This window comes from Athene noctua, chromosome 2, assembly GCF_965140245.1.
Source record: "Athene noctua chromosome 2, bAthNoc1.hap1.1, whole genome shotgun sequence".
NCBI lineage: Eukaryota > Metazoa > Chordata > Aves > Strigiformes > Strigidae > Athene > Athene noctua.
The window spans coordinates 124,598,209-124,609,904 of record NC_134038.1 but is presented as its reverse complement, the minus strand read 5'-3'; the positions used below and the strand labels follow the sequence as shown (position 1 = coordinate 124,609,904).

Below are 11,696 nucleotides of genomic sequence, written 5' to 3'. Positions count from 1 at the left end.
ATCTTCACTGAACTGTTTTTCTTCTTCTTCAATAAAAATCCTTGGATATCACCTTAAGTATTTTCTGAATATTTGATGCATTTTTCATCTATTTCCACTCACAACAGATCTTATGGTGAATCTGACATGTTTGGGTTATGCAATTTTTCTTCTTATTAATGTTTTAGAGCGTAATAAAAATGGTAATGGATGCCAGTTTCTGCTAAAAATTACCCTCACAGAGCTTGTATACAGATTTTATGCTACAGACAGAGGAAAAGAGCTTAGAATATTGCAGCAGAAGTTTTAATAAAATGGAAGAAAGCTAAAAGACTGGGAAATCCTGTAATTGTGAAGCAGAATAATGAGGAGGAGTTTTACAAGTTGTAGGGGAAAAGAAGGAATAAGATGAAATATTGTATGTTGGACAAAATAGATTGGAAAGCAAAGCAGCTGAATAGTATAAAACACATAAGCCTTTGCAAATGTAGTAATGTGATATATTATATGGAATAGGGGTTTTTTTTAAAACAAACTTCTAATTTAAGCTGGAAGGGAAGCAAGAAATTCAATAATATACATTCTTGATTAACTCTGAGATGTGTGTATATATATATCTCAATCAATTAAATCTTAATTCATTTATTAGTAGCTCTTCTTTTCTTCAGGAAGTTTTCCAATCAGCTCTATGGCCTGGAAACAAAGCGTTAAAATGAAGCACATAAAATGCTGTCCATAGAAGGATTGTGATGAAAAGGGTGGAGTTGAACCAAATGAGCTGGAAAATGCTTTCTATGCAGAACTGAAACTTTTATTACAGTAAACATATGTCTGCCTCTGGTGTTGGAGATAATAGGGAGTTGCATCAGACCTTGGACTGCCAGCCTTCAGGCAATGTTGGAGTAATAGTCTGTACCCTGACAAAAGACTTCTTACATTATGAAAATACGGATCTGCAATGATTGCTATGCCTCCCAGACATAGGTGGTCTGTTTCTCCCAGTAGATACTATAGCACTTGTGCTTCCCAATAACATACTTCAGTCATAGAGCTTTACTTTGTCTTAATTCTGCTCACTAGGACTAACAGACAAATCATATGTATGCAAAGTGGTATGTACATTCCAGTTATTTGATCTGGGGAATTTACAGGTGAAGAAATCTCCAGAGCTGTTGGCATCAGTAGCTTATTATAAGCTGCCACTTGGACGATTGTATGATCCTTTTAGTAAAGTAATACAACTCTGTCATAAAAGTAGTTAGATTTTTTTCATCCCTTTATTCCTATTAAAGGAGTGTTGATCTTACATGATTGTCAGAATTATTTTGTCTAGTTTTCACAGTCATTTAGAAGTTATCAATGAAAGCAGTTGATTCAATCTTCTCTGACAAAGCTGGCTTCTTGGACTGGTTAGATATCTCTTCCCACTCCCCCTCCTCAACTTGAAGATCTTCGGTTCATCCATGTAAAAGCTTTGTCAGAACTGGTGTGTTTCAGTGAAACACAGTTGAGGAATTCGAAGTTGATTTTTCATCAAAGAGATTGTAAGTCAACACACTGATTTCTCTTTCTTGTACTGATGGAGTCCTTTTGTACAAGGATATTTTAGTAATGCCCAACTCTGCTGCGTGAGCTCTGACTGGCTTACCACATAATGCATTGTAAACCTGTAAATACTCTTCTTGACAGCTTAATAAGGAACTGTTGCATCAACTCTGACTACACACTTTTTCTTCTAAATGTCCTATTTCAGAACTAGTCATTACACAAATTATGCATGTGGAGTGGGGGTTATATCTATAACTAAATAACCCTGGAGAGAGACTGAATATGTTGGCAGGATTGATTACTGATATATACGAAGGGTTGATTTGATGGTTATTTCCCCATATGATGTATTCCTGCATTGGGTGGCAAATTATTATTATTTTGACAAATTGGACGGTGCTCATTTGTATGTTCGTATTGTTCACTGTTCATATGAATTCAAATATGGGATCCTAGGTATGTGTAATTTTTTCCTTACTTTGGAAACTCTAGTAGTATCACACAGAAAATTATTTTTCCAGAAAATATGGGAATATAGTAATTTGGAAAGTATTCATTAGTATCCAGTCCATTCATGTATTTATGCAAATTGTGTTTGCAGATAGGATTTTATTAACAACCAGGTACTCTAAAGTAATTCAGTCATTATCTACAGTTGTAGCCCACTACAGGTACCACTTTTAACTATGTCATATGTATACAGACTGTAAATTCTAAATCTTTCCTTAGGTCAGTCACTTACAATCCCTTTGATGCAAAATCAGCTTTGAATTTCTCAACTGTTTTCTACATTTGTTACAGAAACTTCATAAGTTTTGTAAGCATTTGCCAACTCCCTCTGAGAAAAGAGATCTTTATGAATGTCGGTCACTTAGTAATTCTGTTCTGTTTTCCTGTTATTTTCTTATCTAATGTATTTGCAAACTATTGGGCAATACATCCAATCAGTAAGTTAACGATATGCTGTTGACTTGCATAGTATGCACCAACATTTTTTAGTCATAAACCAATGTTATAATTCAGTTAAATATTATCTAAAGACACACAGGTTGAAAGTCACTGCTTCACAGAAGTCATATAAGCTGTAGATTCAGAAAGTGAGGTTCTAAAATAATCTTTTGGAGAGATGCGTGTAAACACAGATTTTTTTAAAGATGCTTCATGAGCAATACTAGACTGTCAAAGTAATTATTTTTCCTGTTGAAAGCTTGGATAATAACAAAGCCCATGAACAGATCCTTATTCTTCTGTGCATTTTATTGCTTTGCTCTGGTAAATACCCAGTCATCTACAGGAAGTGGATGCCAACGTGGTGATGGCTCCTCTGCTCCGTCTGGGGAACTGTGTGTTTTCACCAACCAATGTGGAGACAGCAGTGATGAGAAACACAGTAAGTCTCAGTGGCCTTCGTCATACGTGTGATATGATTCAGTGACTGAAGGAGGCAGCAATGAGAACTAGGGTGGGATATTTTTTATGTATCAAAAAAGTTTGAGAATTAATTTTTTTCCTTACCCTCTTCTTCATTTGATTTTCTAAGACAGTATCTTCCTGTTTCAGTTTGATTTTTCTATACAGTGCAAGTCTTTCATAAATCTTCGTAGCAAAGCAAGTGTTTCCTCATTCACATAAATTCAATGGAGTCTTAACAAATATTACTTTTTTTTTTTTCCTTAATTCATGGTAAAATTGTTTGCTGAAATTCAGGTTTCTCCCAAAATACCTAGATCGAGGTATAAGACACAACAGCATTTTTTCAGTCTAGACAAGGAGGAAAATTTTCTTGAATTCATTAATTTATAATCCTGGTGTAATTTTTGTCACATTCAGAGGCTATGAATAGAGTTGTTGATGTTTCCCTTAAAGGATCTAAGCACTGAGAGTGATTTTTAACTGCTATTCTGAGTACATTTGCATCAGAAATCTACTATTTCCATAAAATGGTAAGACAAAATGATGCTGCAATTGATATCATACAATGTGTAAGATACTCCTGTTCTTTGAGGATCTTGTTTCTGCAGTGCAAAGAGGAGCTTTATTAGATTATTAAATTCTTGTTATTCTCTGTTGATAAAGTTATTACATTCTTTATTAAATTAAAATTCTATTTTTTATTAAAAGTTTATCTAAGTTTTTCCACTCAGTGTCCAGCAAATGAATCTACCTTTTTTTTTTTTTTGGTTTTTAAGGCTTAGCTTTAAATTTAAAGTAGATTGTCTTTAGATGAGCCCGTGAATGCCAAAAAATGCTAATTAGACATGTGAGTGATCACTGAGTTCAGCTGAAACCTGTGAAAAAAAGCAGTAATTTAAATCCAGATTCCTCAAATTACAAATGTGTGTCCAGATACATGTTGCTTTTCTTCTTCCAATATGACTCCCTGTTTTATTCAAATATGATGCAGATACCTGTTTGGAACAGGAGTCTAGAATCAGCTCTAGGATACTTGATTTTTGTTCCTCTGTAGATAAGACAATTGTTAAGACTCTATTGGATATCAATACATTTTTGTAACTTTATTGTGCTGTATTAAAATATATTAAATGCCAACAGCTGGAAATTATGCCTGTTGAACCCTCTGATGTGTGACTAACCTCAGGTTAGTGGGTTTTTTTAATCTCTTGCACAAGAGATGGTTATTCTACATTTCACTGCATAACCTTGAAATCTTCATCATGCTTGGTCTTGGTTTCCTTAAAAAGAACATTTCCTCCAGGCAGCACTTTCTTTTATGATTGCAGAATAAGCAGCAAGAAATGCATTCTTCCATGAATTTTTTGGAGGCTTTTTATACTTGTTTGCTGAGGGAATACTGCTATAGACAAATGCTTATATGAAAGTAGAGAAATTAAATGTTGCTCCAAAGACTAGTTTAGCAAAATGAGCCTATGGGCTCTGTGGAAGTCCTAAATATCAAATAATGTTGTATTTTAGGTATAGATGAGCAAGAGGTGTGGAATTAGGCTCTGAGTGATGACAGGCTGCGGATGCTGGGGCTGCTTAGATCATTCTCTGGATCACTGCAGGAGAGCTTGGCTGTCCAGACATAAAGATAGAGATCAGGGTGTCAAACTGAAAATTCACCCTGCTGCTACCTACCGGATTTAGGATTACTGCAACATTATTTTTCTACTTAAGTTTCAGCTCTCTGATCTCATGTTCATGACAGGTCCCTGATGTTTTCTTTGGGCCCTACTTGGGTTTAAGGATGTTTCTGCACTGAAAATATATCAAAATTTGAATTTTGGATGATGTATTTTTATTGTCATTTCACACTTTATATGTGGTTGGTTAGTGCTTTGCCACAGCATTGGAAAAGAAGCAGAATACGCCTTAATCTGAAAACTATTGCAAAATATTAAATAGGGGGTGAATGATAACTCACTACTCTTAAAAATATTTTGTTCCCAGAATATCACTGAGATATTTATACACATACACACTTGAAAGAGAACCTTAAACTGTAGTCTGTTTCTGTGGGACTTGGAATTTTTCCTTAGAGGTTATTTTAATCATTTGTTTTGTTCACAGGAAATTCTGCAAAAAGTATCTAGAACATCCCACACATTTCTTCCTTCCAGCCTTTTCCTCTCCAAGCAGTGATTTTATCTTTGTAAATCTATGTTCCAGCAAATTTACATTGGTTTGCTTTTAAGATATATTTTCTATAAAAATGAATATTGCCTTGGAAAATAATAACGAATGATCAAATTTTTTTTTTTTAATTAAAAAAGGTACTGTTCTTGACATTTTGTACATATTTATTTTAAATCGTTTTTTCAGCTATGAGAAAATTCTCAGGGAAATATTGAATGTGATTTTGGTGTATTTTCTGTAATGATAAACAGACATGCCTCAGCAGTATTTGTGCTTTTGATGAATCACTGACATGCTTTTCAGCCACTTAAAGAGCTAACGAATAAAAGAAACGATAAAAAATTAGTTGATGAATCAGCCAAACTATACATGAACTTGAGTCTGGAATGCTTACGTGAATTATCCATTTTCCCCTCTCTCTCCTTATAGTTAATCGTTGCAGTAAGTTGATGTGAATATGAAAGCCATAAAATTGGACATCATAGAGTGACCACAAACGCTGCAGTTACAACTTTATCACAGTTCACCAACAATTTTAAATAACATAGAATAGACCAAAAGCATTAATAGAGGCCTGAGTGAGCACCAATTTGAGAGGGAGTGCATTGTAGTTCTCAGGTCTAACCAGAAGTGTAGCAGAAAATGCAGGTGAACTGAAAGTTTCTACACAGTGTATGAAATCTGGAGATGGTCCCACATACCAGCTATTCTGCTTGGGGTGAAATTGCAAAAAACTTGTTCTTGACAGATGCATTTGATTAGACTTTTTTTTTTTTTAAATACTTCCACCACTGCAACAAGTGGTTGAATGAATGGGGCTGTCCAGCCAGTCAGGCACATGTAAGCTGTTTAATTCAGCTTAGATGCGATGCAAAAATGGCTTTCTGAAACCAGAGCAGAAAGAAACATCCATTCATCCATCCCTCTCAATATGCAATTATTTATCTGGTCACATAGTCACTGCAAATTCTCTGAATGATCAGATATACCAAGCTGGGTCCTGTGCCAGAAAGACATGTTCTGCTCCCTTTTCTAACCTATGCTGCCCTACAGGGGAATGTGGAAGGGAGAGAAACAGTACTTCACCACGTTGCTATATGCACTGTTAAGAAATAAGGTCAGAGGAAAGGCATATGGGGAGACCATGACCTTTTGAGGACTTGTTTCAACTCTTCTCTGAACAATGTGGTTTCTGTTTTAATGCAGCAGCTTAGTAAATACGATGAGCACTGGTAAACTGTGGAGTATGTCAGATGATGAGATCCTCACCTGTCATAAGTTATGAGGCCTTAGCGGGTTTCTGGGAATGGGCTCACCTTCAAAGTTCCTGAAAAATGCAGGCTGCAAAATGGTGAAATAAACAGCAATGGAAAAAAAATATTTTTGCTAGTTGGTTATTTCCTCATGTTGAGTCTTTGTTTTTCTACGCAAGAACACTGGATAAACAGAGGATATACTGAAACTTCAGTATATTTTAAGAACAGCCTCTGCATAAAAGATATGCTACCTTGAACAGTTTCCTGCAAGTAGGAAACTGTCATACATACCTTTTTTCATCTGGTGTGGGAATGACTTAGTGTATTATGTGGTTTTTGGTTTGTTGGTTGGTTTTTTTTTGGGTTTTTTTTTCGGTGTTCATGCTTTTTTGTCTCTTTTTCCACTGCCCTGTTTCTCTTTGTTCATGATTTAAAAATTCTGGTGTTTCCTACTTCTTTTAGGAGGCTCTTTGGAGTGTTTCTGTGTGTTAATTAAATAGCAAGCAATGATGAGAACATATCCCTTTGCTTCTGTTTTTGAGGTTTTGATTTTTTGTTTGCTTGCTTTAATTCAGGTTCCTCTTGTGAAAAGTGTGATTTTGAAACTGGTCTATGCAAAGCTCTTAATAAATTGAATTTACAGCCTGGATGGATAAGAAGAAATGGCCTATCTGTCATGGGACCACCGTACTCTGATCACAATGGGAATGACAGTGGTGAGAAACCTTATGTTCTTTGAAGGAACCATGGGCTCTTACAAATTATGTAGTTCTCTATTTTATTTTCTTAATTATACTAATTTCTTGGTAGCTCAGTTGTATTCTGCCACATGTTTTCTGAGCACTTATGTCCAGGTTTTTAGGTGATTGTAATCACAAAAACACAGAATTCCAGAAAAAAAAAAAAAAAAAAAGGACAATATTCTAGAAATCAATTCTTGTTCTCAAGGAGGAGCAAGTAATCTGTCGGAGCAAGTAATCTGTCATCAAGAGTCATGTTTATCTACCTGAGTGACCTCTACCTGTTTTGGAGAGGAGATATCATGTGATAATTTTGGTCTTGATGGCTGCAAAGTTTAGAAAGAAGTATTGGGTCCCCCATTTTGTGATGTATTCTCTTCTTTGTTTGGTGAATGCCCAGCTGTGTGTGTCTGTTATCTGTGGCTAATATTACTGCTCCAAACATTTTGAGAGAAGATGACTTTGGATCTGGGGACAGGAAGGGCTTGGTAACCTGTCTGAGCCAGCTTCTCTCTAAATTGTATAGCAATTCTGCCTTGCAACAAAGACTGTCCCTCAACCAAGTCAGGCATTGTCCCTGTTCTGAGAGAAAATATGTCCCTTATACTTGTGCAATTGCCAGGTTAACCCTGCATTCCCAGACCAGGCTTCTTCCTTCTGTAATATATGATTCTTTTCATAACTTGAGTCAACTTTTTTAGCTGCAGTAAGCCTTCTCCTGCTTAAATAAGTGCTGTTTTAAACAGTTGTTAGCACAAAAATTTGAGTAACTACCAAACCTTTTTCATAAACACAAATTTTATTTCAAGTAAGTTGTGAAACACTTTAATAAGTTAAGAAATTCTTCTCATCAAGAAGCAGGTAAAAGACAAATACTATGGAATAAAATTATAACAAACTTGACTAGAATCAAAATTAATTAACCAGGCAACAGTCTTGCTCTAGTTGAAGTTTCTAGGGTTTGTGCTTGATCAGTAGGATACATCTCATCAGGATGTAGCAAAGACCTGAAAGATATTCTTGCTTATAACCAATAAAAAATGTTACTCTTACCTTGTGAAGAACTGGTAGGGAGGGGAAAATCTAACTTATGCAGACACCCAAAGCCAGAAAAAGATTGAGAATTGTCAATTTCAAGTGTTATAGAGGAAGCAGACTGTTCAGTCACATGTATATTCCCTTTCACTTGTTTTGGGTGCTCAGTCACCATTGTATCTGCTGGGTCTGAATTGTGCAGTAGCCATATTAATCAAAGTTAATCAGATGATCAGACAACAGAAAGCTTGAAAATAAATTCAGCTTTCTGAGAGGCTGTGTACTGAGACCTGTGAACTGGATGTCTAAGGTGATTTAAGTGTATTTGGTTATTTTGGTTTTCTACCCTGGGAATGAATAAACTATACTTTCATTTTCTGAATGCGTGTTCTAATCACCTAGGAAATATTTATCTCCTTATGGCAGCTATTCAAGTTTTCCCACTGCTAGTGACTCAACAGACTGTGTAATCAGTTTTGTGTTGGTTCCTGCTTAAAAACCAGAAATTATATTGTCTGGTAACGATTGAGCAGAGTATGCTCTTTGTCAGAGTATTAAAGGAAAGAGTTCCTGCCTTCAGGATAAGTAATTGCACATGCAGGAGAAAGAGAAGAGCAAAGATCACTTGGTAGATGTAATTCCTTTGAAGATTTATGTAATCATTTACCAGAACCCAACACATTTTTTTCAGTTCTGCCTCTTCTCAGGGTTCTTGTTTTCACTGAAAATGTAGTTGAACAGACTAGTGACAACCACTTAAAAAACCCAAAACACAACCTGTTTTTACTAATTGAAACCTGTTATCTATACAGAGATTTAATGTAAAATAACTGTTCAAAGAATTTCTTAAAAATTACAATTTCTGTCCCCTCTTTGTAAGACTTAAAATTCCTGTGGCAGGTGAAATCTGATCTTGTTTGTGCATCTTAGATACATTTATCTTTAGGGAACTAAAAGAAAAAAGTTCAAAAACCAATGAAACAGATTGGAGTCAGGGATAGGGCTCTGCTGAGGCACCAAGCCATCTGTTATCAGTAGGAAGAACATCCTTGCAGCTGGCAGGCTCTGAAAGTGCTGCCTGAGGAGTCATGAAAGGCCTAAAACCTGGGAGGATCATGGCCATTGCTCTAGTAGCAGGCTGCGAAATGCTTTTTTTGTGGGGGTTGCTCAGATGGCTCCAGAACTGTGCTAGTCTTATGGTCCTTTGTCAGTGACTTTCCAGTTGCACTCAAGGATGAGAGGTCAGAGTGGGTAGTTTTATAAATGAAGTATTTAGAACTTCCTACATATCCTCTGATATTTGGCCAAGAAGGCCAATGGCATCCTGGCTTGTGTCAGCAATAGCGTGGCCAGCAGGGACAGGGAAGGGATGTTACCCCTGTGCTCGGCACTGGTGAGGCCGCCCCTCGATTCCTGTGTTCAGTTTTGGGCCCCTCACTACAAAAAGGACGTTGAATGACTTGAGCGTGTCCAGAGAAGGGCAACGAAGCTGGTGCAGGGTCTGGAGCACAGGTCGTATGAGGAGTGGCTGAGGGAACTGGGGGTGTTTAGTCTGGAGAAGAGGAGGCTGAGAGGAGACCTCATCGCCCTCTACAGCTACCTGAAAGGAGGTTGCAGAGAGCTGGGGATGAGCCTCTTTAACCAAGTAACAAGCAATAGGACAAGAGGGAATGGCCTCAAGTTGCACCAGGGAAGGTTTAGACTGGATATTAGGAAGCATTTCTTTCCAGAAGGGGTTGTTAGGCGTTGGAATGGGCTGCCCAGGGAGGTGGTGGAGTCCCCATCCCTGGAGTTGTTGAAGAGTTGGGTTCACACAGCACTGAGGGGTATGGTGCAGTTGGGAACTGTCAGTGTTAGGTTAGTGGTTGGATTAGATGATCTTCAGTGTCTTTTCCAACCTAGATGATTCTGTGATTCTGTAGTAATCTTTAATTTTCGGACTTATTTTTTATTCTTTCAGTCCCACTTGCTTTTTTTTCTCCTTCATCTTTCTCCTTTCATTTACACGTTAATGTCAGAGGGCAGCAGTTTACCTGATATTGCTTGGAGTTTGGGAAGAAGGACAGAAGCGAAAGGAAGAAAAAAAAAGATTGAAACTTTTTTTCCCCCTTGCATTCTTTAACATCTCTGAAATCTTCATGTTCAGGAAGAGCCAGATTTTGAATAGCAGTATTTGATATTCTAAAATAGGGTGGTTGCCTTCCATCTTATAGAAGACCTGAAACAATATGATCAGGAAGAGACACAATTGGTCAAAAGGCATAGTGACAGCTATATTTCACTGACTCTTGTTGATCTGTTCGCTTTCATTTAAAGTAACAATTTAATTTGGAATTGTTTTTTAACTGGGAAGATAAAGGTATCTTTAACCTTAGTGTGGAATTGTGAAGACAACCCTTAATATTGGAGTATGTACAAGGATACTGTAACCTCCTCTCTGCATTGAGGCAGTTTTCTGAGCGGCCAAAAACCAGACCCATGTCCTGTTGAACAGAGGAACATGATAACTTCTTTGAAATCCTTTCTTATTTGAAATTTCAGCAGGAACTTGGATGAGTACTTTGTCAATAATTAATATGAACAAAAGCTTGGCACACAATGGCTACAAGTGTCACATGAATCTTTTTTGGGGAAAAACTTCTAGTTGGCTTTTTAGTTATTCATATCTCTATGTATACCTCTTCTTGTTTTACTGTTATATCTTATATAACTTTTCTCCAAGTTTCTAAGATTTCTTTTTTATTCCTTTTAACAGCTTATTTCCTCTCATTGTCTCCTGAAATGCGGTCCTCTTCTGCAACTTTAAGGACCAGTGTTTTTCTTCCAACTGACAAAGAACACATTTGCCAGGTATTCTGAGGCATAGTCCTTGTATTTCATCATTTGTCGTAGTACTTTCCAGGCATAATCGGACCTTTTATGTTCTAGATCACATTTCATTATTGGATCAGTCCAGCAAGTGGAACATTGAAGGTTGGGTTTCAAAAGCACTCTGAAGATACTGTTACAGAGATCTGGCAAGTTTCAGGAGAACTGCAAAATCAGTGGAAAGCAAATACCATCACAATCAATAGCACTGAAAAGTATGAGGTCGGTAAATTGCGGCGACTGTCACTTGTTAAATGGTTTATAAATGGTGGGGTTTTTAAGAAATCAAAGCTAAATATTTTGTAAATGGAAAACATTATCATGAGGTAAGAGAGAGAAGCCATTTGGAATGTCATAGTTGGCATTAACAAATACTGCTTGTTTTTATCTCTTGGTGTTAAAACTAATGCCAAACCTTAACTAAACTGTGCATGTGTCTTAAATAAAACAATCAGTCTCACTATATCACAAATTATCTACCTGCCCACAGAGGTGATATACTTGAGATCGTAACTTTCGATATAGTATTCCCTTAGCCTCAATCTAACTGTATCAATAAACTCAAGATATAATTTATATAGGAAATACCATTCTCTCATAGAGATACTGTTCTGTAGGGATGCTTCATATAACAAATACTGTATTTAACTATTCATTGTAGCTTTGAGCCTTT

General features: G+C 36.6%; 1 protein-coding gene across 1 annotated transcript in view; it reads left to right on the top strand.

The window, feature by feature from the left end:
* Nucleotides 1–2,754: 2,754 nt before the first annotated feature.
* Nucleotides 2,755–11,696, top strand: part of MALRD1 (MAM and LDL receptor class A domain containing 1) — a 290,211-nt gene continuing 281,269 nt past the window's right edge. The window contains exons 1-4 of the mRNA XM_074897495.1: nt 2,755–2,917; nt 6,956–7,096; nt 10,911–11,005; nt 11,084–11,245. Of these exons, the coding sequence (XP_074753596.1) occupies nt 2,755–2,917; nt 6,956–7,096; nt 10,911–11,005; nt 11,084–11,245 (561 nt within the window). The remainder of the gene's footprint in view (nt 2,918–6,955; nt 7,097–10,910; nt 11,006–11,083; nt 11,246–11,696) is intronic.